The sequence below is a fragment of the Agrilus planipennis genome, unplaced genomic scaffold (genome assembly GCF_000699045.2).
Source record: "Agrilus planipennis isolate EAB-ADULT unplaced genomic scaffold, Apla_2.0 scaffold72, whole genome shotgun sequence".
Classification (NCBI taxonomy): Eukaryota; Metazoa; Arthropoda; class Insecta; order Coleoptera; family Buprestidae; genus Agrilus; species Agrilus planipennis.
The window spans coordinates 339,507-361,647 of record NW_020439081.1 but is presented as its reverse complement, the minus strand read 5'-3'; the positions used below and the strand labels follow the sequence as shown (position 1 = coordinate 361,647).

General features: G+C 33.3%; 3 protein-coding genes across 5 annotated transcripts in view; all 3 read left to right on the top strand.

The window, feature by feature from the left end:
* Positions 1-4,693, top strand: part of LOC108733188 (transcription factor IIIB 90 kDa subunit) — a 46,249-nt gene extending 41,556 nt beyond the window's left edge. For 2 of the 3 annotated variants that reach the window (XM_018464254.1, XM_025977343.1), the window contains 6 exons: positions 2,051-2,147; positions 2,513-2,662; positions 3,215-3,418; positions 3,682-3,931; positions 4,053-4,246; positions 4,399-4,693. In XM_018464254.1, coding sequence (XP_018319756.1) covers positions 2,051-2,147; positions 2,513-2,662; positions 3,215-3,418; positions 3,682-3,931; positions 4,053-4,246; positions 4,399-4,553 — 1,050 coding nt within the window. In that variant the 3' untranslated portion in view covers positions 4,554-4,693. The remainder of the gene's footprint in view (positions 1-2,050; positions 2,148-2,512; positions 2,663-3,214; positions 3,419-3,681; positions 3,932-4,052; positions 4,247-4,398) is intronic. The other variant, XM_025977344.1, reaches the window with a different exon arrangement.
* A 1,367-nt stretch (positions 4,694-6,060) lies between these two features.
* LOC108733172 (dual specificity protein phosphatase 23-like) lies at positions 6,061-8,205 on the top strand. Its single transcript, XM_018464233.1, has 2 exons — positions 6,061-6,624; positions 7,920-8,205. The coding sequence occupies exons 1-2, from the start codon at positions 6,316-6,318 to the stop codon at positions 8,115-8,117; spliced, it is 507 nt and encodes a 168-aa protein (XP_018319735.1). The 5' UTR covers positions 6,061-6,315; the 3' UTR covers positions 8,118-8,205.
* Positions 8,206-10,202: 1,997 nt separating this feature from the next.
* The window catches only part of LOC108733147 (lutropin-choriogonadotropic hormone receptor-like), a 107,132-nt gene continuing 95,193 nt past the window's right edge, over positions 10,203-22,141 (top strand). Inside the window, exon 1 of the mRNA XM_018464207.1 lies at positions 10,203-10,350. Coding sequence (XP_018319709.1) covers positions 10,343-10,350 — 8 coding nt within the window. The 5' untranslated portion in view covers positions 10,203-10,342. The remainder of the gene's footprint in view (positions 10,351-22,141) is intronic.

The following is a 22,141-nucleotide window of genomic DNA, read 5'->3' as shown; positions in this document are numbered from 1 at the left end:
AAGAAGATACAATGATAAAAAAGGACTACTAGCAACTTTGGTAGATTTATACAGGTATTTCTTCAAACCTTCAAACTCTTGAACCACATCAATTGGTAACATACAAATAACTTAATTATGGGTTGAATGTCTGATACGATCTATCGATGTAGATCTTGTAAAAAGATTACTATGGCGCAAAAATTTAATTATTACTCTATTAATTTTTCAACACATACATTTCGTATTTAGTTTAATTTCATGTTAGGTTGACTGATGTATGTAAGTATCTTCTCATAGGATACATAGCAAAGGGATAAAGAAAGTGGCGTAACAAGCGATGCTGACTTTGAATGTACCACCCCATTTCTGTGTTAAAAAATATTAAGGTGGTAAATATGCAGCTCAATCCAATTTGGGACAGATGGCTTTTGTCGCCCCCTCCTGTTTACGTCGCTGGTTAAAGGGTCTATAACCCTCTTTGAATTCACTTCATAAGCATCTAAATTAAAATAAAATAAATGCATATATTATATACGAGGGTGGATTGATAAGTTTCCGGCCTAACCAAGAGATGACGCCACTAGGCCTACCTTGAGGTGACATTCTATAGTACCATCCTTGGATAGCTTGTAGCTATAGTTTCAGCCCGATCTCCTTGCTAGTGTAGGTTTGACAGCACGCTGAACAAGACGCCTCTGTGGTTTTCGTAAAAATGGAAAAGCAGGAAAATCGTGCTGTCATCAAATACTTTTATTTGAAGGGGTTAACGCCGAAGGAAATTAAAAAAGAGATGGACTCAACACTGGGGACATCCTCCCCGTCATATTCAACCGTTAAGCAGTGGGTTTCCGAGTTTAAAAAGGGTCGTGTGAGCACCTCTGATGGGCCTCGCTCAGGACGCCCCGTTGAGGTCACAACTCCAGATATGATCGAAAAAATTCATCAAATAGTGCTGGGAGACCGCAGATTGAAAGTGCGTGAGATAGCTGAGACCTGTAAGATGTCATATGAACGTGTGCAACATATTTTGCACCAACATTTGCATATGGAAAAGCTCTGTGCAAGATGGGTGCCGCGTTTGCTAACAGTCGACCAAAAATTGATTCGAAAAAACATTTCTACCGCAAATTTGTCATTGTATAAGCGTAATCCAAGCGAATTTTTGCGTCGATTCGTAACCGTTGACGAAACGTGGGTCCACCACTACACTCCTGAAACCAAAGAACAGTCTAAACAGTGGATTGGACCAGGGGAACCAACTCCAAAGAAGGCAAAAACAATTTTTTCGGCGAACAAGGTTATGGCTACTGTTTTTTGGGATGCAAGAGGTATTATATACATTGATTACCTTGCAAAGGGTAATACTATCACTGGTCAATACTACGCAGACTTATTGCAACGTTTGAGCCACGAGGTGAAAATTAAACGACCTCATCTGGCGAAGAAAAAAATCTTGTTTCATCACGATAACGCACCAGCGCACACGTCAATCGTTGCGACGGCTAAAATCAACGATCTAAAGTTTGAATTGATGCCGCACCCTCCTTACTCTCCAGACCTAGCCCCGAGTGACTATTTTCTGTTCCCTAATCTCAAAAAATGGCTTGGCGGTAAGAGATTTGCGGACAATGAAGAAGTAATCGAAGCTGTAAATGGTTATTTTGAGGAGCTTGACGAATCAGTCTATAGAGATGGCATTAATAGACTGGAACACCGCTATGAGAAATGTATCAGCCTTGGAGGAGATTATGTTGAGAAATAAAAAAAAAAAATTTTTAAAAACCTTGTTTTTCTTGGTCAGGCCGGAAACTTATCAATCCACCCTCGTAAATAGCTATTGGCTCTCAAAAAGTCAAAAAGGTAACCGTTCAAAATATTACAATCCTTTTTCGAAAAGGACGAAAAATTAAACGATCGTGTTAAGCACAGAAAAGAAAATTAATTTTATTTTACTTGAAGTAAGATTTTCCTTTTCAAGTTTGAAATTTGGTGGTTTCTTAATACAATATTTATGAATTAAATTGTGTAGATTAATATTCAAATAGTCGTTTCATTTTTTACAACACAGTTGATGGAAGAAGAAGGAGACAATTTAACTGAGTTACAAAAACAAATAGAAAATCATCTGGAAAATAAAACCAAAAGGGCAAGAAAACCCACAAAAGGTAAGTACAAAGCTAGAAATTGTGATTATCATTAAGAAATTTTCACAGTTGCGGCTAGGTTATATTGAAAACGAAACCGATTTAGCCGATTTAATAAAATCATTTAAAAAACAATAGTTGCCAAAAATAGCCCTTCGTTGATACAGCAGATACAATTATTCTTGACAAATTTTAGGGAAATTTACTTAATATACTACTACAAACAGGCAATCGGCGATATTGATTTAAGTATATCTACAGCTTTTTGTAGACTAACCTATTTTTAAAATCTGACGGTGAAATTTCATTTTTCTTGTCCGTTATTCACAACCAAATTACATGAGTGTTATGCAAATAAAAAAGAATTGGTATCCTTGTATATCAAGGGCCGATTTTAGCCAAGGAAAAAGAAAGTCCAAACGACATCAACGACGTAAATCGTTTCGTCGAAGAGGAAATCATTGGGACCATTTCGCAAATAATAAAAGAAGGGAATGTTGATGACCCAAGCACTGAAGAGCACGTACTTGAGTTGGGTAAGTAGGATTCCTCCTAAATCATAAAATCGAAACGCGCGTGGCCTTTGTTTTTTGTTCCTTTCCGACACGACACAAGGCAATGTACACTTATTGAAATTTCACGTAATACTATAAATGAGCAATGGCAAAAACTGCATGTTTTACAAGTGTTTTATGCAGTAAAATTGATGCTAATTGCAAAATATTTAAAGATTATTGAAATACCTTATTACATGCATTCAAAAACCTTCAATAAAGTTGCGAACACATTTAAAGAGAGTTTCTTGTTTTTTAACTTAACTTATTTATTTATTTATTATTTATTATCATTAATTTCAAATTGTTCGAGGCGTAGATCAAGCAGGTAGGTATTACAAATGTTAGGTTATGTGACGGCATGAATCAATCAATATGGCGGACGTAAGACGCCATATTGTAGGATTTTATTAATCATTAGCGTTTTATTAAAAAGCCTGATTACACAAATAGACAAATTTATAGCATCTATAGAATTATACTTTTGTGTATTATTTTTTGGTGTATGTATGTACCAACTGTATTTTATAATAGGTCCCAATATAAGTAGTATGGGATTAGCTAAATCGCTAGATGATACTAGAACAATTCCTGCAAACACACAAACAGAGATAGAAATAGATCTGGACGATGTCGACGATGAAGAGTTGGACGCGTACATAATGAATGAAGATGAAGTCCAACATAAAGATGGACTTTGGCATAAACTGAATGCGTCTTATTTAGAGGAACAAAAAAGTAAGAACGACGACTTTACTTTTAAAAATAACCTGCTGCAGTACAGTGTGGATTTCACTTATAGCGGCATGAATTGTGACGCCCTTCCGGTTATAACGACGTCAGTATTTGTAGCTTGAATTTTGAGCGTATATTCATATATTCAACGGTATAACGATTTCAACTGTATCGGTTATAGTGACATACATCGTTATAACCAAAATTCACTGTACTTTTAAATTTATGATAGCAAATTATTGTTAATGTAAATGTACGGTTTCCAGTAAAACAAGAGAAATTAGCAAAAGAAAAAGAAGAAGGTAAGCCAGAGAAGAAAAGACGACGTACGACTAGAAGACGAAATAATCAAACAGGGCCTTCCAGTTCTGCTACTGAAGCGATTGAAAAGATATTGCAAGGGAAAAAAGTTTCGTCAAAAATCAACTACGACGTCCTCAAAACACTTAATGCCTTGAAACCTGAAGGAGATGGTGAAAAGGAGGTGCCGGTGGAACTCCCGAAAAGTCCGCAAGGGTAAAATATTAATTAATATTAATAGTTTACTGCAATAAAATGCAGGAGAAGACTTAAAGTCTAAATAAAAGACACTCCAAACATAGCAAACGTTTAACTAATAAATCTATTTTTTTTGTAGCGAACCTACTTCTTCTTCAGAGATTACTGTACCTGAAAACGTAGGAAAAAAATCGAAACATTTAGTAAACATAGAACGACGATCTACAAAGAAAAAAGAAAAGTCCATAGGTTTACCCGTTTACGTATCCGAACCAACGAAAGAGGAAGAAAAAGCAACTGAATCTAAAAATGAAGATGATAAAATGGAAAATGGTAAGTAGTTTTTTGTTTCCTTAACAATAAATAATGATTTTGTTCATAGCTATATATTTTTATCGCGTTAATTAAGTCGAAGTCAAGGAATGCAGAATAAGTCAAAAAGGTGCTCGTAGAAATTTTAAAAAATTACATAGAACTTGTTGCAGCAATGGAGGAGGACATCGCAGAGGACTTTGAGGAAGAACCAGTGACACAAGAACCGGAAATGGGTATGTTGGACATGTTGCGACAGCACCAACAAGGCCATGGGGATGACGAAGAACCAAGTTTCGGTTACGATTACGAAGAAGACGAATATTAAGTGATAAAATGTGTACTTTCGCTACCTGCTGTAATTTCAATGTTCCATTTTAGAAGTTGTTGTTTTTTTGACCACTGTTTGCCTATTTATTTGGTTAGGGTTACTTTTGTATGACTTATTAGCAATAAAACTAGATCAAATCAAAAAACAAGTCGAATTAATACTTTCTAAGGCAATACAAAGGTGTATTTTGCTTTTCAGTGAAAATTGAGGTAAGTAAACAGGTACCAATCAACGTGGGATGAAACTGAAAACGTTACAAAAATTGTAAGTACCTTCCTATTTATTATCTACTAATGTCAAGTCATAAGAAAATCAAAAAAATCAAAGGAAAAGAATAAAATAATTCGAAGTGGTCTGTATTCTGTCGAAACTGCCAAACGCGGATCGCGATTTCGATGTTTTTGGATCTCATCAGCGCGTCGCAGGCAGCCACTTCGAATTATTTTATTCGATTATGGTAACGTTTCTACCACGTTGAGGTGAGCTACGCCGGGATTCGTTTCAGCAAGTAGATATCCATATATTTAAATGGACCTTGCTGAAGCATACGTAATTCTAAAATGTAGCACTGCACTACAGATGGCGTTTACAACGCCATTTGTCGTATTTTCCAAAAGGAAAAGAAATATAATAAATTGTATCTACTTTTACTTGATGGAAAATCGCAATAAAATAAAAAATTAAAGCACACACAATGTAATTGTCAACTTATCATACCAGGTACGATGTTTCGCCAAGTTGTAGCTTCTTCAAGAGTTAGAAATGTATTTCATTAAAATTGAATTCTAAAGAAGACACAATGATATGCCTAGGTGGCAATAAAATTGGGAAAATTTCGAGTGTTTTAATTTTTAAATTTCCGTTTTGTAAAAAAGAAATACTTACAGAATTATTAATTAGGCACATTAATTCAAAAAACTCAACAGAACTCCACATTACTTTTTATTTAAATATATGGAGATCTGTTAATGTTATACTTAAATATCTTTTTCCTTACCGTTTGTTACTTTGTACCCATTAAAGACAGGTTGGATAAAAGATATAATTTATTTTCATTGATTTAGTTTATTATAATCGCAGAATTCTGTAGCATGTAAATAACGATGGATCGAAAAAGGAAGAAATTAAAATATAACTGAAAAATCTAATCATGATCCGGTGAACACTTTTATTGAATGATTACTAACGTTTTTAACTTTTTAATATTTTAGTGTCTTTAGTAACGAGTTCTTTTCGCTACAATATAATATTTGCCTTATGAATTACCAATTTAATTTTCAAAATAATAGTGGTTTTGAATTGCTTACACTCTATTGAAAACTTTGGTCTTTTAAGGAATCCTTTATTCATTCATTCATTCATTCAAGAAATAGAGTTTCCGTAAAAACTCAAAAATTTCCTATAAAAGCGTTTAAAATCCTAAAGCGCGATTCGACACCGAAAATGCGATCCTCAATTATTTTGTATCTGTTAGAAAAACTTCATGTTACGTCACTGGGTGCAAGTGCATTATATTGTGCGGAAATAATTAAGCAAAATTTATTTTCATGGAAAACTGTAAAATGTAGTAGATATGCAGAACAAATGGAAACTCAACAAGCCCTTCAATTTCTTTGATTCAATAGATTACTTCGTAATTTGCTCCAAATCATTTCGAATAAGCATCGATTTTATTTCCAAAAATTGAGGTTAGCATTTAAACTTAAACGCCTTGTCTCAATAAACGTCTAGCAAGTGTAATAAGGAAATTAATTTATTCATGAGTACAAGAAGTGCACAAAACGCAAGTGCATCCGAAGATGAGATTGAAGAGCCATGGAACTTTTCATGGATCACTCAAGATGTCCTTGCTGCCATGTCGTGCCCGTACAAGAAAAGTCATATTTTATTTTTGAAAAGTGTCGGAATAAAACATCTAGTTACATTATCACCAGATACCCGGCCTTATCATCAGACGGATAACGGAATTCAATACCACGAAATAGCTATAGAAGAATTCGAACCTCCGACCACCGATCAAATTAAAACATTTATTAGTCTTTGCGAAAATGCCAAAAATAAAAAAGAGGTAAGTGACTAAATATTTCACCATCATTGTAGGATATGCTAATTTTATGCGCGAATTCCTGGTCAGTGGCGTAGTTATGACACCTAAGATTACCTAATTAACAGTTTCATATCATTTTGATACTGATTTTAACAAATTATCAGGGGCGGCCTTAGTCTTTGGAAGGTTCCGGGCGGGTAAATTTTTGCGAGGCCCTCGTCTTTGTGGAATTAATTTTAATGATGATATTTGAAAAATGCAAAGTGATTCATAAATAAGTTTACAGTTTTAAAATTGTTTATCAAAAATTAAAAAAAATTGATAAAGACAAAGATAGCAAATTTGCGGCTTCTTTTAAGACTTTTAAGAAATTCAAATAAACATTAGTAGTATGTACTATTACTACCTAATATTTTTCTAATTAGATTGTTGCGCAAGTGTGCGAAGCCCCTGTAAGAGCGAGGCCCCGGGCGGTTGCCCTGTTCGCCACCCCGAAAAGCCGCCCCTGCAAATTATATTTTGGATTTATAATATAATGCACCAAAGAAAGCTTATATAGGTCAATTTGATATAATATCAATTTGAACTCTTAAAAGATTAGGCGAATCTTCAATACCATTGACTGTAGAAAAAAAATCAAAATACCTTTAGCTGCTACGCTATCTGTAATTATTTGTAGTTATTGCTACCCTTGTCTGTTCTTTTGCATACTCGAATAATACTTGTTTAAAAAGATGTACGCCTGTTAAATTAGATGTTATCTGAAATATTATTAGATTAGTTAGAGACATATTAGAAGCATAAACAGGAATTAAGTGAGGTAGAAGAAGATCTAGTTTATATTACTATTCGCAATTTTTTAAAGGTTGCTTTAGTTCTTGAAAAATGACTCAAAATAAGAATAAATGGGGGTGCGCGTCCAACCAGTCTTTGGGGTGGAAAACTTAATGATGATGACAAAGAAGCGTACTTGATTTAAAAGAAAAGAATTCCCTTATCGAACGATATCAACAGAAGCCTATTTAAATTGTAAATATGTTTTTGTAGCATTGCTTTAGGGCATAAGCACACGATCAGTCGAGAGCTCATAACTGGTGTTGGTACTGAAGTAAAATTCTGTTGCTTCCTGGAGGGCGGAACTCCTGGTTCAATCGCAAATAACAATAAATACGTAATTCGAATTATTGAAGATCATTGTTAATATTGTCTCCCAATTTTGATTGAACTTGTGTAGATACGAATAAGCTTTGGATTTTATATGTACATTCGTTGTTTGTGTAAGTAGCTTAATTACCGCTGTTTACTTTTTATTCTAGCCTGTTGGTGTACACTGCAGGATGGGCAGAGGAAGAACCGGCGTTATGGTTGCGTGCTATTTAATGTATTTTTTCAGTTTAACCCCTGACAGAGCTTTAACAAATGTGCGATTACAAAGGCCTGGATCCGTTGAAACATTTACGCAAGAAAGAATTTTATTTACATATTACGATTATTTGAGGACAATGACGAAATAATGCCAGTAAAATATTGTTCCGTTTTACCTATTTTTATTGTAATATGTGTAGTTGGCGAATAGTAAATGAATAAATAATTGTAATTAAATTTTTATAAAACAGTTTGTTTTCCCAAAGATACTGTAGTGTAATGTCCATGGTTGCTTACCACTAAAATCTATATATTTTATATACAAATTGGGATGTAGATCGTGCGTAAAAATAGTTCACCAAAAAGCATGCAATGTACGGAACCCCTAGCCGAAAAAAATGTCGAATTATTGTCTACTGCAGTCATTTAATTCATTTAATTAACTAACAAGGAGATTGATAACTTGTAATGGTTGTATATAACAGAAAGTTTTTAAAAGCCACGTCAAAAAGGACAAAATGTGATTTTTCGCGAATGATATACAAACAATGTGACATTTTTCAGCAAATATAGATGACCTAAATACTAACAAAAACTGTTTAACAAGAGTGGAGAATAAATCCTGAGTTTTTTTAGCATTATTCAAGTCAGGCATGTAATTTACATTTTTGGTGGCAGCATTGAATATAAATACCGACATACATAGGTAGATATATATTGTATATTAGGGTGATTAAAAATTAATTTTATTTTTTTTTCTTGCAAGCAGGTTTAATAATTTCAGGAACTCTGAGCTCACAATATTGATTGTACTTACATTAGATTTCTGAGTTTTTTTTACAAGGACAATACGGAAAAGAATTTAGAAGTTCATGCGGAAAGCATTTTCTCAACAAAAAAAAGATACGTGAAAGCATTTTTATATTGTACTTCAATGCACTGTTGGGCCACCCTCTATATATCTGCGTAATAGTTTTATACAAAAGTTTATAACAATCTCTCGTGAATTAAAATCGGCAAATTTTTAATAATTTTGCCATAAAACGGAGATAATAAAAATGTATCCTTCATTATCCTAAGACAAAAGGCATTACTTAAGGAGCTAATTAATACGTAAAAATGTGAAACTGTTTCTCTGTGCGCCTTAATTTCCACCCGTTGTTTGTACGGAGCACACTCTTCTTAAACTAATTACAACGTAGGGTTGACAACGGATGTAATTAAAATGTGCAGCCCAGGAGAGTTTCGAATTAATTTCGAGTTATTATGATCTTGATCAGCGAAATAACACAAAATTCTAACTAATATTATAAATGCGAACGAACGAAGGAAAAGAATCGAAGAAATATATGAAGCAACATCATTTAAAGTGAGAATCAATGAAAAAATTACTGAAAAAATTAGCACGATTAACTGGGTAAGACAAGGATGTCCTCTGAGTACGGCTCTTTTCAACCTAGCTTTTGCGGATGTAGAAAATACAACGAGAAAAATTCAAATTAAAGAAAAAATGAAGGAAGAATGACAGAAATGATGAGAAAAATGATGCTTTTATAGTGATTGTAGAGACATCTTTCTAGGAAGATACGTTTACAATTTTTTGTGACCACGAACTATTGCCCAGACAACTGGTCCCCAGAAGAGGAAATCATACATAAAAGTTTTATTACTTCAACTTTATAGTTTTATTACAATCAATTTTACAGGCTATATTCACCAATTATGAGAATGTTTAAAGTTTTATGCACAGATTTTGAACATTAGACAATGTTTCTCAGAAAACGACAACCTCTTATAGTTGGAATGCATTTAGGTATATAAAATATTTACTACAGTTGCATGTGTTTCTATATAGGCACCTAATTATTTGATTTATTAAGGGCAATAGGTCATCAAGAGGTAGGTAACATTTTGTAAAATTCAATTTAAAAAAGTCTGAAAATCAAATCAATAAATATCAGTTAATGTTATTAACTTTCATGTAACACAGGTCAACTCTATCAATTTTTTTCAAGAATAGTGATTTAATAACTCTGACTTTCTTCTATATATATATTCATATATTTCAGTAACCAAGAAATTAAGAAATAGTTTGTAATTTTTGAAATGTAATTTGTCGAAGAGCATCCATCGTAGATGCGCCTGTTGAAAAAGTTTACATGTTTTATTGATGCGCATGACTCCGGTAAGTTTCAAGCAGCATAAGTCCGAAAAGTTGCCAGTCGTCTCGCGCTTGAATATTGGCGATATCGCTCTACTCATTTTCGCGCGCGTTAACGAAGTTATTGCGATAACGCAATTATCTAAAAGTTTTACGGAACATTTAGTAAAATTTCCCGCAAAAACGTATCGGCTTATTCGTTTTCCTAGTACCATGCAGTGGTAAGTTTAATTTTAAAGTTCATACAGTCGCTATATTCCGTAATAGATAATAAAAGTTACCTTTGATTGAAAACAATATAATTTCTTACCGTAAAAGTCATATTTCATTTTCAAATTATATTTAAGTTAAATAAAATAAATTGTAACGATGCAGTTTAAAAAAACTTGATAAATATACTTTCCAATATTTAAATAGAAGTATATTTTATGTAAATATGTATCAATTACTATAAGTACAATAATAATGAAAATTAAAATAATAAACAAACATATTTTTTAACTGTCCGAAAGATGCAAATCAAATGTATTTAGCGGGTGCTTGTTATTAAAGTAATTATAGCTGCATTTATACAGGGTCGTACCTGCGAGTTAATATTCAGGATAGGTCAAAGTTTTTACATTGAAAGTTCTGGTCTATGTGATAGCCCACTCCTAAACCAAAATTTAGAACTTTGCCTAAATCGACTTTTTTGCGATTTTTCTGTCAATCAACAAGAAGGAAATAAACATAGAATCTACAATCATTTGAACAACTTTTAACCCATACAAAGAAAAGTCCCTGCCTGTGTACTTATTGTACACATTTATACTTAAATTTCCATGTTCAATATTTTGAATACAATAGTAAACTCAAAAACAGTATGATTGTTAACGATTCATGCGTGAAAACAGGTAGATGTTTTACGTATTTTATAAAGATCATTCTGTAATATGCACAATAAAAAGGCACACGAAATAAAAGAAGTGTAGGCATAGCGTGGTACTACTAATAAATATGTTAGATTTGGTAATAGAAGATAAATTAGTACATATGTGCTAATTGGTTGTTTTTGAATAGAAAGTCTTTCACAGTAGCTAAATTGGATTAGATGACAGTCGACAATTAATTAACAACATTATTTTTAATGAATTAAAGTGGAATTTAATATGCATAAGGTAATTCATCTATTTTATAAATCTTTCAAAAACTCTATTTTGCTTTGTTATCATTTTTTTCTTTTTCACAAAAATATTAGAATTTCGTAAATTAGAAGATGTGAAATTTAACAATTATATGAAACTTCTGTAGGCGCACGTAAGCAGAAAAAATTAAGTCACTTTTATCATTAAATGTTTCAGATTTCGCAGATACAACTCCAAATTTTACAATTCTATTTGCGACCAAGAGATTATCTCTTACCGTTTCTCTTAATTTTACTAACGTATCTGTATATATCAAATATGTAGCTACAGAAAACGTGTGAAAAATTGATATTAATACATTAGGTCTTGGAACAGCATTCAGCAGTGGCGGTTCATGATGAAATGAAACGTAAGCTACACACTAATTATCCTAATTAAATGCAGTCCATCTAAATTGGCAGTTTTATACTAGAAAAAGGGATTACAGCAGGTAGCTTAGAAAACCAGGGAATTATTTGTTCTATTATCATTGGCTGATCAGAAAATAGCGATTTTGTCAGTAGATGAACTAAATTATTACATTAATTTTTAATAATAGACCGCAAAAAGAATTTTCTGGCAGTTTTGTAAGTGACCGCTGGCTATCAACCATATTAAATGCAGTTATTGAAAAGGCTGTTTTCGTGTGTTCTAACCGTACCAAATATTCAAGAAAAATAGGAATGCTTTGCTTCAAATAAAGCTAAGCATTTTCTGTGACTACGTCTCAACAAACCAACATTATTTTTCGCAATACCTGTATTTGTATTATGTTATTGTTCTTACCATTATAGGAAATAAACTACAAATAGTAGTAAATATTAGCATCTAGCAAGGTGGACCTAGAGATAGCTTTAAATAAAATGGAAGCGGTACTGACAGATCAGTACTGTATGAAAATAAATAAAAGTAAAACTAAAATACTGATATGCAAGGGAAGAAAAAGTAGGGAAAGAGCGAATATAAAGATAGGAGACGAAAAATTAGAAGAAGTGGCTGATTTTAGATACCTAGGAAGTCAGATAAGTGAGGATGGAAGGAGTAGTAGGGATATAAAGCAGAGGATAGCGCAGGGTCGTGTCGCCTTTAATAAAAAGAAGTCACTTCTATGCTCGCGAACGGTTAATTTAGAAATTCGAAAAAGGTTGTTAAAGGTGTATGTTTGGAGCACGGCGTTGTACGGGTGCGAAACATGGACAGTGGGAGCGGCGGAAAAGAAAAGGTTAGAAGCGTTCGAAATGTGGTGTTATAGGCGGATGATGAGGATATCGTGGGTAGAAAAGGTTAGAAATGAAGAGGTATTGGAAAGAATAGGAGAACAGAGGACTCTATGGAAGTCAATAAAAAATAGGCGAGATAGGTTGGTAGGACACCTTCTTAGGCATGAAGGTCTAGTCAGAGACATATTAGAGGCAGAAACAGGAGTTAGGAGGGGTAGAGGTAGACTTAGATTAGATTACTGTACGCAAATAGTTAAGGATGTGGGTTGTTCTAGTTTTGGGAAAATGCGAAGATTACCTCAGGATAGGAAAGAGTAGAGGTACGTGTCCAACCAGTCTTAGGACTGACGACCCTATGATGATGACGAGTAGTAAATACCTGCAGATGACGATGTACTACTATTTAATACTATCATAATCATTTCTTTCATTTTCGCTAATCGTAAGTTTGACCATTATTATTCTTAACGCATAAAGTTTATAATCAGAATAGTACATATTCTACTAGATATTTTTGTTTACATAATTGTTGTTTTGATCTAAGTGAATTTATAAATATATAAGTTTAGCAAACATTCTATAATACAATAAAGCACCGACAAATGGTTTGTTAGCATTCACTTAACTTTACTCCTAAAAAACAGATATATAAATGATACCTAAATTCAGTATCAGATAACGCCGCTTTTGGTAATTCGATAACTTATCTACCTGACAGCAGCGAAAACCTTTGGAGGAGATGAACGATACCTATTTAGAACAGGCTGACTGTTTGGGGATACATCTGCATACATAATCTTACTCACTGAACCTTAAAAAGTGTAAAGGTGTAGAGAGGTTGTTGGTTTCATTTTGAGTTAAAATTAACTCGATGATGGAGTTAAATTGCAAAACAAAACTTACTTATTGTTAGTTCCAGATAAAATTGAAATTTTGAAAAAAAAATACTTTAAAGTTTTCGTATTTAATACTTATATTCAGTTCCCAGAAATTAATCGACAATATTTTACTTTTAAAGAAGGAAAATCAATGTTTGCTCGCAATCATCATCATCATAAGGTCATCAGTCCATACTGATTGGACACGCACCTCCACTAATTCCTATCCTGAGCTGAACTAGAACAAACCACTTCCTTTCATACATCCACTATTTTCGAACAGTAATCTAATCTAGGGCTATCTCTACCCCTCTTAATTCCCGTTTCTGCGTCTAATATGTCTCTAATTAGATCTTCATGCCTGACAAGGTGTCATAGTAACCTATCTCGCCTAGTTCTTATTTTCTAATATCTCTTCATTTCTAACCTGCTCTATCGACGGTATCCTCATCATTCGCCTGTAACACCACCTGTGGAACGCTTCTAACTTTTTCTTTTCCGCAACGCCCACCGCCCATGTTTCGCACCCGTACAGCACCGCGCTCCAAACCTTTAACATCTTTTTCGAATTATACAATTTTTAATGATGTTGACCGCGTCTTCGATGTATAGATTAAAACGTAGCGGTGACAGTGTGCATCCCTGTCTGTCTCCCTTCCTAATATTTACTTCTCTATTGCTCTTTATACAAACTAAATATCACTCTTCTGTCTTTGTAACTCATTCCTACATTTTTAAGTATATTTAACATCTTGTCCCATTTAACATTGTCAAAAGCTGTTCCTAAATCTACAAATCCTATGTACGCACTCTTTCCTTTTTATATCGTTTTCTCTATTACTACACGTAAAATAATGTAAAAAAACGAATAGAATGGCCTCCCGCGTTCCTCTATTTCTTCTAAACGCAAATTGATCTTCCCCTAATAGTTCTTCCGCCCTTTTTTTCCATTCTTACAATATATATCAATAATGCTATAAAATAAATTACATAGGTACGAACTAAGGATAAAAAGTTTGTGATTTCTTACCTTTGCAGTTGTTCGGTAGTTTGTGCAGTTGTGACATATCAACTTAACACTGTACTGGTGACTGCATTTTTTGTGATCGTACTCTCTAAAACAACGAAATATTTTACAAACAAGTCTCAACCAAATCTTTTATTATTCGAAACCGGCAATTTCATAATTTGGGAAACTAAATAACTCAAATATAAGTATAGTCTCGTATTTATAGTTTTCCAATGCCTTATGCCTTACGCCCTAAAATTTAACTTGATCCGCATTCAGCTTTTGCCTCATTAAAATTATAATATACAATCTTAAGCATTAATTTTGTAACCTAAATTAACGAACACTACAATAACTAACCGTACTAACTTTACAATTCAGTTTAATTTTCTACTTCCTCTAGGTATACAAAACACTGTGTCATAAGCAGATCTTCTAGTCTATTTTCAGGAAAATTGTTTAGTGAAGAAGTTAAACTAGCGTTTTCTGGCAGTGTCATAGAAATAATAATAAATTGTAAAATGTACTTCAAATTACTTATATAACAATAAAAAGTTTACCACTCATGGTGAGACGTATTAAACCATTAAATCAAGGAAGACAAATTGTGTTTGGAGAATGTCAACCCAACAGCTCCTTGAATGGATTCCGAAATAAGCTTTGGGTTTACGCGCCACACTGTGACATTCCTACCACGACAAATAATGCAAAGAAAATGCCGGAAGAATAAAGGAAAGTGATGTGACGATTCCATGCGGCATTTAAATCAGTAAATTCCTTTTGTTTAAAAGAAAGGTAGACCAGAGCCGTTATAACCCCAAAAATGTTGTTTTTTTACATACCGGCGATCAATAAGCTAGCACACATGTAAAATACAATCCTGTTTAAATTATGTAAATAAAATTAGAAAATGAATAAAACAAAGTCAAGCGGGATGTTTCTAATGAAATTGTAAGAAAACCGGGCGAAGTTGCAATCCAAAGCCGACCCTGGGCGTGAATTTACAATGTATGGAGAAATCGATGAAAAATGTACACTGTGACGTTTGTAGAACGACTAATGAAGTAAATATCAACAGCTTATGTACTACGACGTTACTACACGTAGTAATCTTTGGATGCACATTGCAATAACAATTAATTACATAACCATTCTGTTCTTCGCTGATAGTATGCACTGCTATTTATAGATCACCTCGAAATGGTATTAAGAACACAAAATATAAAAGATTTACTAGTACAACACGGATTCTGCAGTTGATGTATATGTATATATTGTATTTCCCTGCGTGATCCTATCAGGGCCGGACTTAGGGTTACATAAAGTATTTCTCGATTAAAAGGTTAAAAAAAAACTACTCGACATGAAAATAAAGTATTTAATTTTTTTGTTTTTAAAAACATATTTTTTGTTACACCTAGCAGCCAGTAACAAATTGCTGTCGCTCTTAAATACATTAATAGCCTCTAAACATGGCAAACAAAGATTTAAGTAAACTAAAAGTTCATTTTTAATTAGTTTTAATGAAGCTTTATTCCTGTCGTCCCGCCACTTTGCGTTCATAACAGAGAATACTCTTTCTGTAAATGCTGAAGTGGCCGGAACGGACAGCAAAAGTGACACTACTTTGAACAGATTTGGGAAATCAGGTTGTTCCGTAAATATGGCTTGCCATTTTTCTGTGCAATATTATTGATGTAAAAATACTCTGAATTTCGAATAATCGCTTACAAAATTACGATGTTTACTTAAGGCCTTAAATAAAGTATTTTTGCGTACTTTATGTGTCTTGTAAAGTATAACGTACGCACAGTCGAAATAGAGTAGAATACTTTATAATAAAGTAAGGGTGGCAACTCTAGCCGGACTGATCCTTAACTGTACTTTCAAATGTGTTTTTCTCGAAAACGGTAGACGTTCGTACCACTAAACGTTATTTAATTATTTTTGGATTATAGTTCTCTATCACCATCTACATGCTTGCTACTTGTTTCCGAAACACCCTGTATACATGTCTTCGTGGTTAGCCTTTTTGGCTGAAATCACCTTTTGAAAATTTTCTGTCTGATGTAGTCACAAACACGTAAACTAAAAATTCTAAAAAACTCTCCCCCTTTCTTCTAAAAACATTGAAATCAGACAAGGGTGTACCTAATTGGTTCATCTCATGTTTTTCTTTTAGGTTAAGCGAATAACATTGGTGTACTTACAAAATGGATTATTCAGGAGATGGTTATTTTATTCAACCCCAAACTCTAGTCTTAGTATAATTTAATGTAACAACTTACGTAATTGTAACAAACGATTTCAGTAAAAACAGAGTATGAAGCACATGGTAAAACGCTATTTCTCTTTTATAGTCTGTGTCGAGTTGTTTCCTTAATTGGTAATCATTACCTTAAAACTTTTCCTGTATTGTACAAACAAATCGTAAAAAAGCTCAATTTTCACTTAAAACATGAAAAAGTTTGTTCGTTAACATCCTTTTAAAGAACCTAAACTTTATTTTCGTTTATAAAGGAATCTTAATTCTCATTTTTAAGTTGTAATCTCTTCAATTATTTCGTCCGATAACAAGTGGATTAGAAGTAAATGATTTTGAATTTCCTTATTTACCTTTGAAGAAATTTTGTGAAAAATCTCCGAAAATAGAACAGCAACCGATTTTTTTATTTATCGCGATTAAATAATTCCGTTTTCCTTTCTCAGCTTTTTTAATATCTACCTAGTCCTTTTCAGCGACTAAGTACGTCCTACAATTTTCATATTAAAAACCGACCCTCCACTACTTGGATTTTTATACACTTGGCAGTAGCTATTGTGAAATACGAATTGCATTTCCTTAGGATTGTTTTGGATTTATAGTTGTGAAATCAGAGGAAAAGGACCTACTGAATCTTACTCTGAAATTCACGACCCACACGTGGTAGTTTAGATAAATATTTGACTAGATGTACTCCGTATTTCGATCAATTCATTTATCTATTATTCATGATTTGTAGACCCCCTTGAAAATTTTCTGAAAAATCCCACATCCCTAACTATTAATCTCTCTTATTTGTACTCCTATTTCTGATAACTATATAATTTTTTTCACCGCGCCTAATATATGGTAGCTACGCTAAATAATAATTTAGACTGCAAAAAAAATTAAATTTATGGTGATGTGGTTGATAATCTATCAAATATATAACCGATAGGTCATAGAAATCAAAGAGTTATTGCTTTGAGCAAAGTGAATTTGACTGTCAATAATAACGCGATCAACTACATAAAAATGCATACATGAGCATGCTCGTCCAGTTAACGTGTGCGTAATCATTTTATCATCCCTATGCTCCGAAAAGGTATCCTTAACATGAAATATGCTTACAAAAAAACAATTGAATATTGGACAAAACGCATCAATATCTGTTTCATTTTAACTTTTTATCAAAGCGATGGCAATGCTTTAAATCAAAAATTCCCGTTTTTATTACTGACTACTGATATCATACAAGCCATGCATTTATACAGTATGATTTATGAGGATGAAGGACCTCGAAAGCAGTGGTAGTTCAAAAATTCTTTAACTAATACTTAGAATCAACCTTCAGGATAAACAAAGGCTATATCACTATTCCGTATGTTGACAGCGTATGATAAAAATACCAAAGTTTTCTAAGAAGCAACTGAAAAAAAGATTTTGTATCATCATCAAAAAAGTTAAAATATATTTTGCAATTCTTTTTTAAATGGGCATATTTTGGGTTCATTACTTTATAATTTATTACTTTTCAAATCATGTTCAACTCACAACTTCATGATTAGTAGAGCGAATATATCCCTAGACAAAAATTTTCAGTCTCTCTACAGTCTTTCAGCGTCTCTGATAGCGTCTCTCACAGTCTTTGACAGTCTCTCAGTTATTGCCTAGGTGTTTTTATGGATCTCTCACAGTCTCTGTATGAGAGACTCGAACGATAAAATTGTTAATTCAGAAATTCGAGTCTCTCAAAGAGAGACTGAATGTATAAAACTGAAAAATTGAGAGACTCGAGTTTCTCGTAGAAAGACTGGGATCACTGAAATATGTTGAACTTAGAAAATTTTAACTATGTCTATCGAGACACCACTTATTGAGAGATTCGAGTCTCTCGTTCAGAGACTGGATGCAAAATGAGGATCTCTCTATGAGCGACTCGAGTCTCTCGTTCAGAGACGCTAAACAGTTTTTTTGACAGTCTCTCTCAGCGACACCAGAGAGACTCGATGAGAGACGGAGACTCGAGTCTNATGAGACGGAGATTCGAGTCTCGCTTTCAAGAGACTCTGAGAGATTGAACATTTTTATCTCGGGTATGTTTTGCTGAATTCTAAAAAATTCTCCCATTTCCGCGATTAACTTTTAAATTTTTTATTGTTTTATACAGAATCTAATGGTATCAATATAGAAAAAAATAAGACGTACCTATGCTTAGTAGGCACAAAGTACTGTGAGTTAGTTTAGTGGCTACTTTGAAAGATGAGTAAGTCAACAAACAACTTTTTGTTTATTTTATGCATAAAGCTACTTTAATTTTATTGGGGCAACTTTATTTTCTCTTTTAACACAATGCATGTACACGGCGATGTGCTGACACAACAGGCAGAGAAAAATAGTCAATTTGTCTTATAAAGAATGCGGAGCCCTTTCTAAAAATAAGCGCCCTGAAGGTTGATGACGGGAGATAAATAACGGAAATCTGTTAAGCTCGAAGCACAAACGACATTCGTTAAATACTTGGTAATTAAGTGCAAATAACTCGGACTCACGCATACTATTAGGTATTTAAGTAATAAAGAAATAAATCTCGTTTATTACCCAAAACAGGAGCAAGAACGCTAGTTTGTTATAATACCATACAGTATTTAAGAATAGAAAATACCACCAATGGCGCGGTAAACGCCATCTGTAGTACGGTGCTACATTTTAGGATTACGTATGCTCCAACAAGGTCCATTTAAATATATGGATATCTACTTGCTGAAACTAGATATCCATATATTTAAATGGACCTTGTTGGAGCATACGTAATCCTAAAATGTAGTATCGTACTACAGATGGCGTTTACCGCGTCATTTGTGGTATATTCTAAAACGCGCTGTTAAGACAGCAGGTAAAAGTTGGTGTGTGTTCTGTCGGAGCTGCCTGCGACGCGCTGATGAGATCCAAAAATATCGAAATCGCGATCCGCGTCTGACAGTTTCGACAGAATACAGACCACTTCGAATTATTTTATTAGTATTTAAGAATGAATCGAAAAGTTTGCAGCCCTATTCGGCACAATATTAGTAATTAATTCTTTACCTGTGACCATAGAAAGTTATAATTCTGTGACTTTTGCGTTTTTACATATAGGAATAAAAAGACTAACTATTCAGTTTACATACTTTAATGATTTTGTTTGTCGTTAATATGAAATGTAAAAAGAAGGTGTAGAAGTAGGCAGAAAAGCGAAGGCTGCAAATAAATGCCAACCGTATCAGAAAACGGATTTACATATTTTCATAAATTTATTAAGTACCTTTAAATCAGGTGGGTAGATACATATCACTTCCTTGTTATTAAACGATCGAAACGAATTGCTATTTATATCAGAATACATTACTGGTAGCACGCGTTTATCTGTTTTACCTTAAACTTCCCAGAGCTCCATGTATGGATATTGATGTATGGATTATGTTCAAAATGGAAAAGTAATAACTTCAACGATTACATCGCTCGCTCAACGAGCCATTTGAAAATAGAATGAAAAATTACATCTGTTACCACTATTAATATATTTCAGAATATTTGTGTAAAATGCTTCAATGAAAAAAGTTTGAAAGCATGCCTGTACAACATCTACAATTATGTAAACAATAAACAATTTCCAGACCAGGATTTTTTAAAAGGTGGGTATTATAATTAAGATTATGATTTAATCAGCTAATTTTAGGTATGTNAAAAGTAATAACTTCAACGATTACATCGCTCGCTCAACGAGCCATTTGAAAATAGAATGAAAAATTACATCTGTTACCACTATTAATATATTTCAGAATATTTGTGTAAAATGCTTCAATGAAAAAAGTTTGAAAGCATGCCTGTACAACATCTACGATTATGTAAACAATAAACAATTTCCAGACTAGGAATTTTTAAAAGGTGGGTATTATAATTAAGATTATGATTTAATCAGCTAATTTTAGGTATGTAGGAAGTCAGATAAGTCAGGACAGAAGGAGTAGTAAGGATATAAAGCAGAGGATAGCGCTGGGTCGTGTCGCCCTCAATAAAAAAAAGTCACTTCTATGCTTGCGAACGATTAATTTAGAAGTTCGAAAAGGTTATGTTTGGAGCGGGACATTGTACGGGTACGAAATATGAACGGTACGCGGCGGAACAAAAAGGTTAGAAGCGTTCGAAATGTGCTGATATAGGCGAATGATGAGGATACTGTGGAAAGAGCAGGTTAGAAATAAAGAGATATTAGAAAGAATAGGAGAACGGAGAATCTAGGAAGTCAATAAGAAATAGGCGAGATAGATTAGTAGGACACCTTCTCAAGCATGAAGGTGTAGTCAGAGACATATTAGACGCAGAAACGGGAATTAAAAGGGGTAGAGGTTCGCAAATAGTTAAGGATGTAGGATGTTCTAGTTTTAGGGAACTGCGAAAATTAGCTCAGGATAGGAAGGAGTGGTCGCACGTGTCCAACCAGTCTTAAGACTTTTTCATTCTCGTTCTTTTATTTACAGTTTCAATTCGTCATTTCACAATACGAAATGAAATGATTTCCAATGAATGAATGATGTAAAGAACCAGAAATTATTACCGAGTTTTAAACTCTTTCGACCTTGTCCTTAGATTTTAAACGACACAAGTTTTCTTTTGACTTCCTTTCCTTTTATTAGTTAGAAAACCGAAGCATTGTTTTAATATAAAACGCTTTTGAACGTGATTTAGCGATGGCATTTTAAGAAAATCTTTCTCCCGTGCTCAGTAATGTACGAGCTGACAAGAAGAAAAAGCAGCAACATTTATTATTTTTAAAAAATGTCCTTAGGCAATTTTTGACTTCGTCAAGTGTCTAAAACAGTTCGATGAAAAGCTTGTGGTATTTATGCCTCTAGAACAAAAGCTTTTGATGTGAAAAGTGAGTTCAATTCGTTTCCATTTAAAATTTTACAAACAAAGACTACCGGTAGGTATCTACGTCTAAAGAAAGAAGAAAATGTCCAGCGTAATGAAAAGTAATTTACATTACTACTTAAAATTTTTTTAATTTACCAAGTCTTTTTTTTATTAATCCTATTAATGTTCACTATCTCGGCACTCACAACGACATTAGCGAAAAATGTAAATACTTTTGGAGTTTTGGAGTTTACCAAATTCAATTACGTGCCTATTCGTGTCAAAAAACACAAGGAACTGGTTAAAAAATTGTAGAATAAAATCAAAAAGTAGAAAATGAGCTAGGCAAATAAAAGTTATACAATGTAATTTAAATTACTTTCTTCCTGCGAAATTTGAGGAGACCTACAAATATTGAAGTAAATTATAACCAAGAATACTTTCAAATTAAAATTAAAAAATAAAACCATTCGGTTAATTAATGGTAGAAGGCTCTACTTGTTGAAACTCCATAATCAATTAAAGGTAACGAAAGTAAAATTTCAAATAAGTTTATATAAATTGTTCACAACAATTGTTTCACCAAAACATTGACTTCTTCAGG

What these genes read in the sequence shown, in the direction of transcription:
- LOC108733172 (XM_018464233.1), top strand. Translation starts at nt 6,316, where the DNA reads ATGAGTACAAGAAGTGCACAAAACGCAAGTGCATCCGAAGATGAGATT. An exon ending in ATGCCAAAAATAAAAAAGAG is followed by an intron (nt 6,625 to 7,919) that starts GTAAGTGACTAA and finishes TTTTTATTCTAG; the next exon opens with CCTGTTGGTGTACACTGCAG.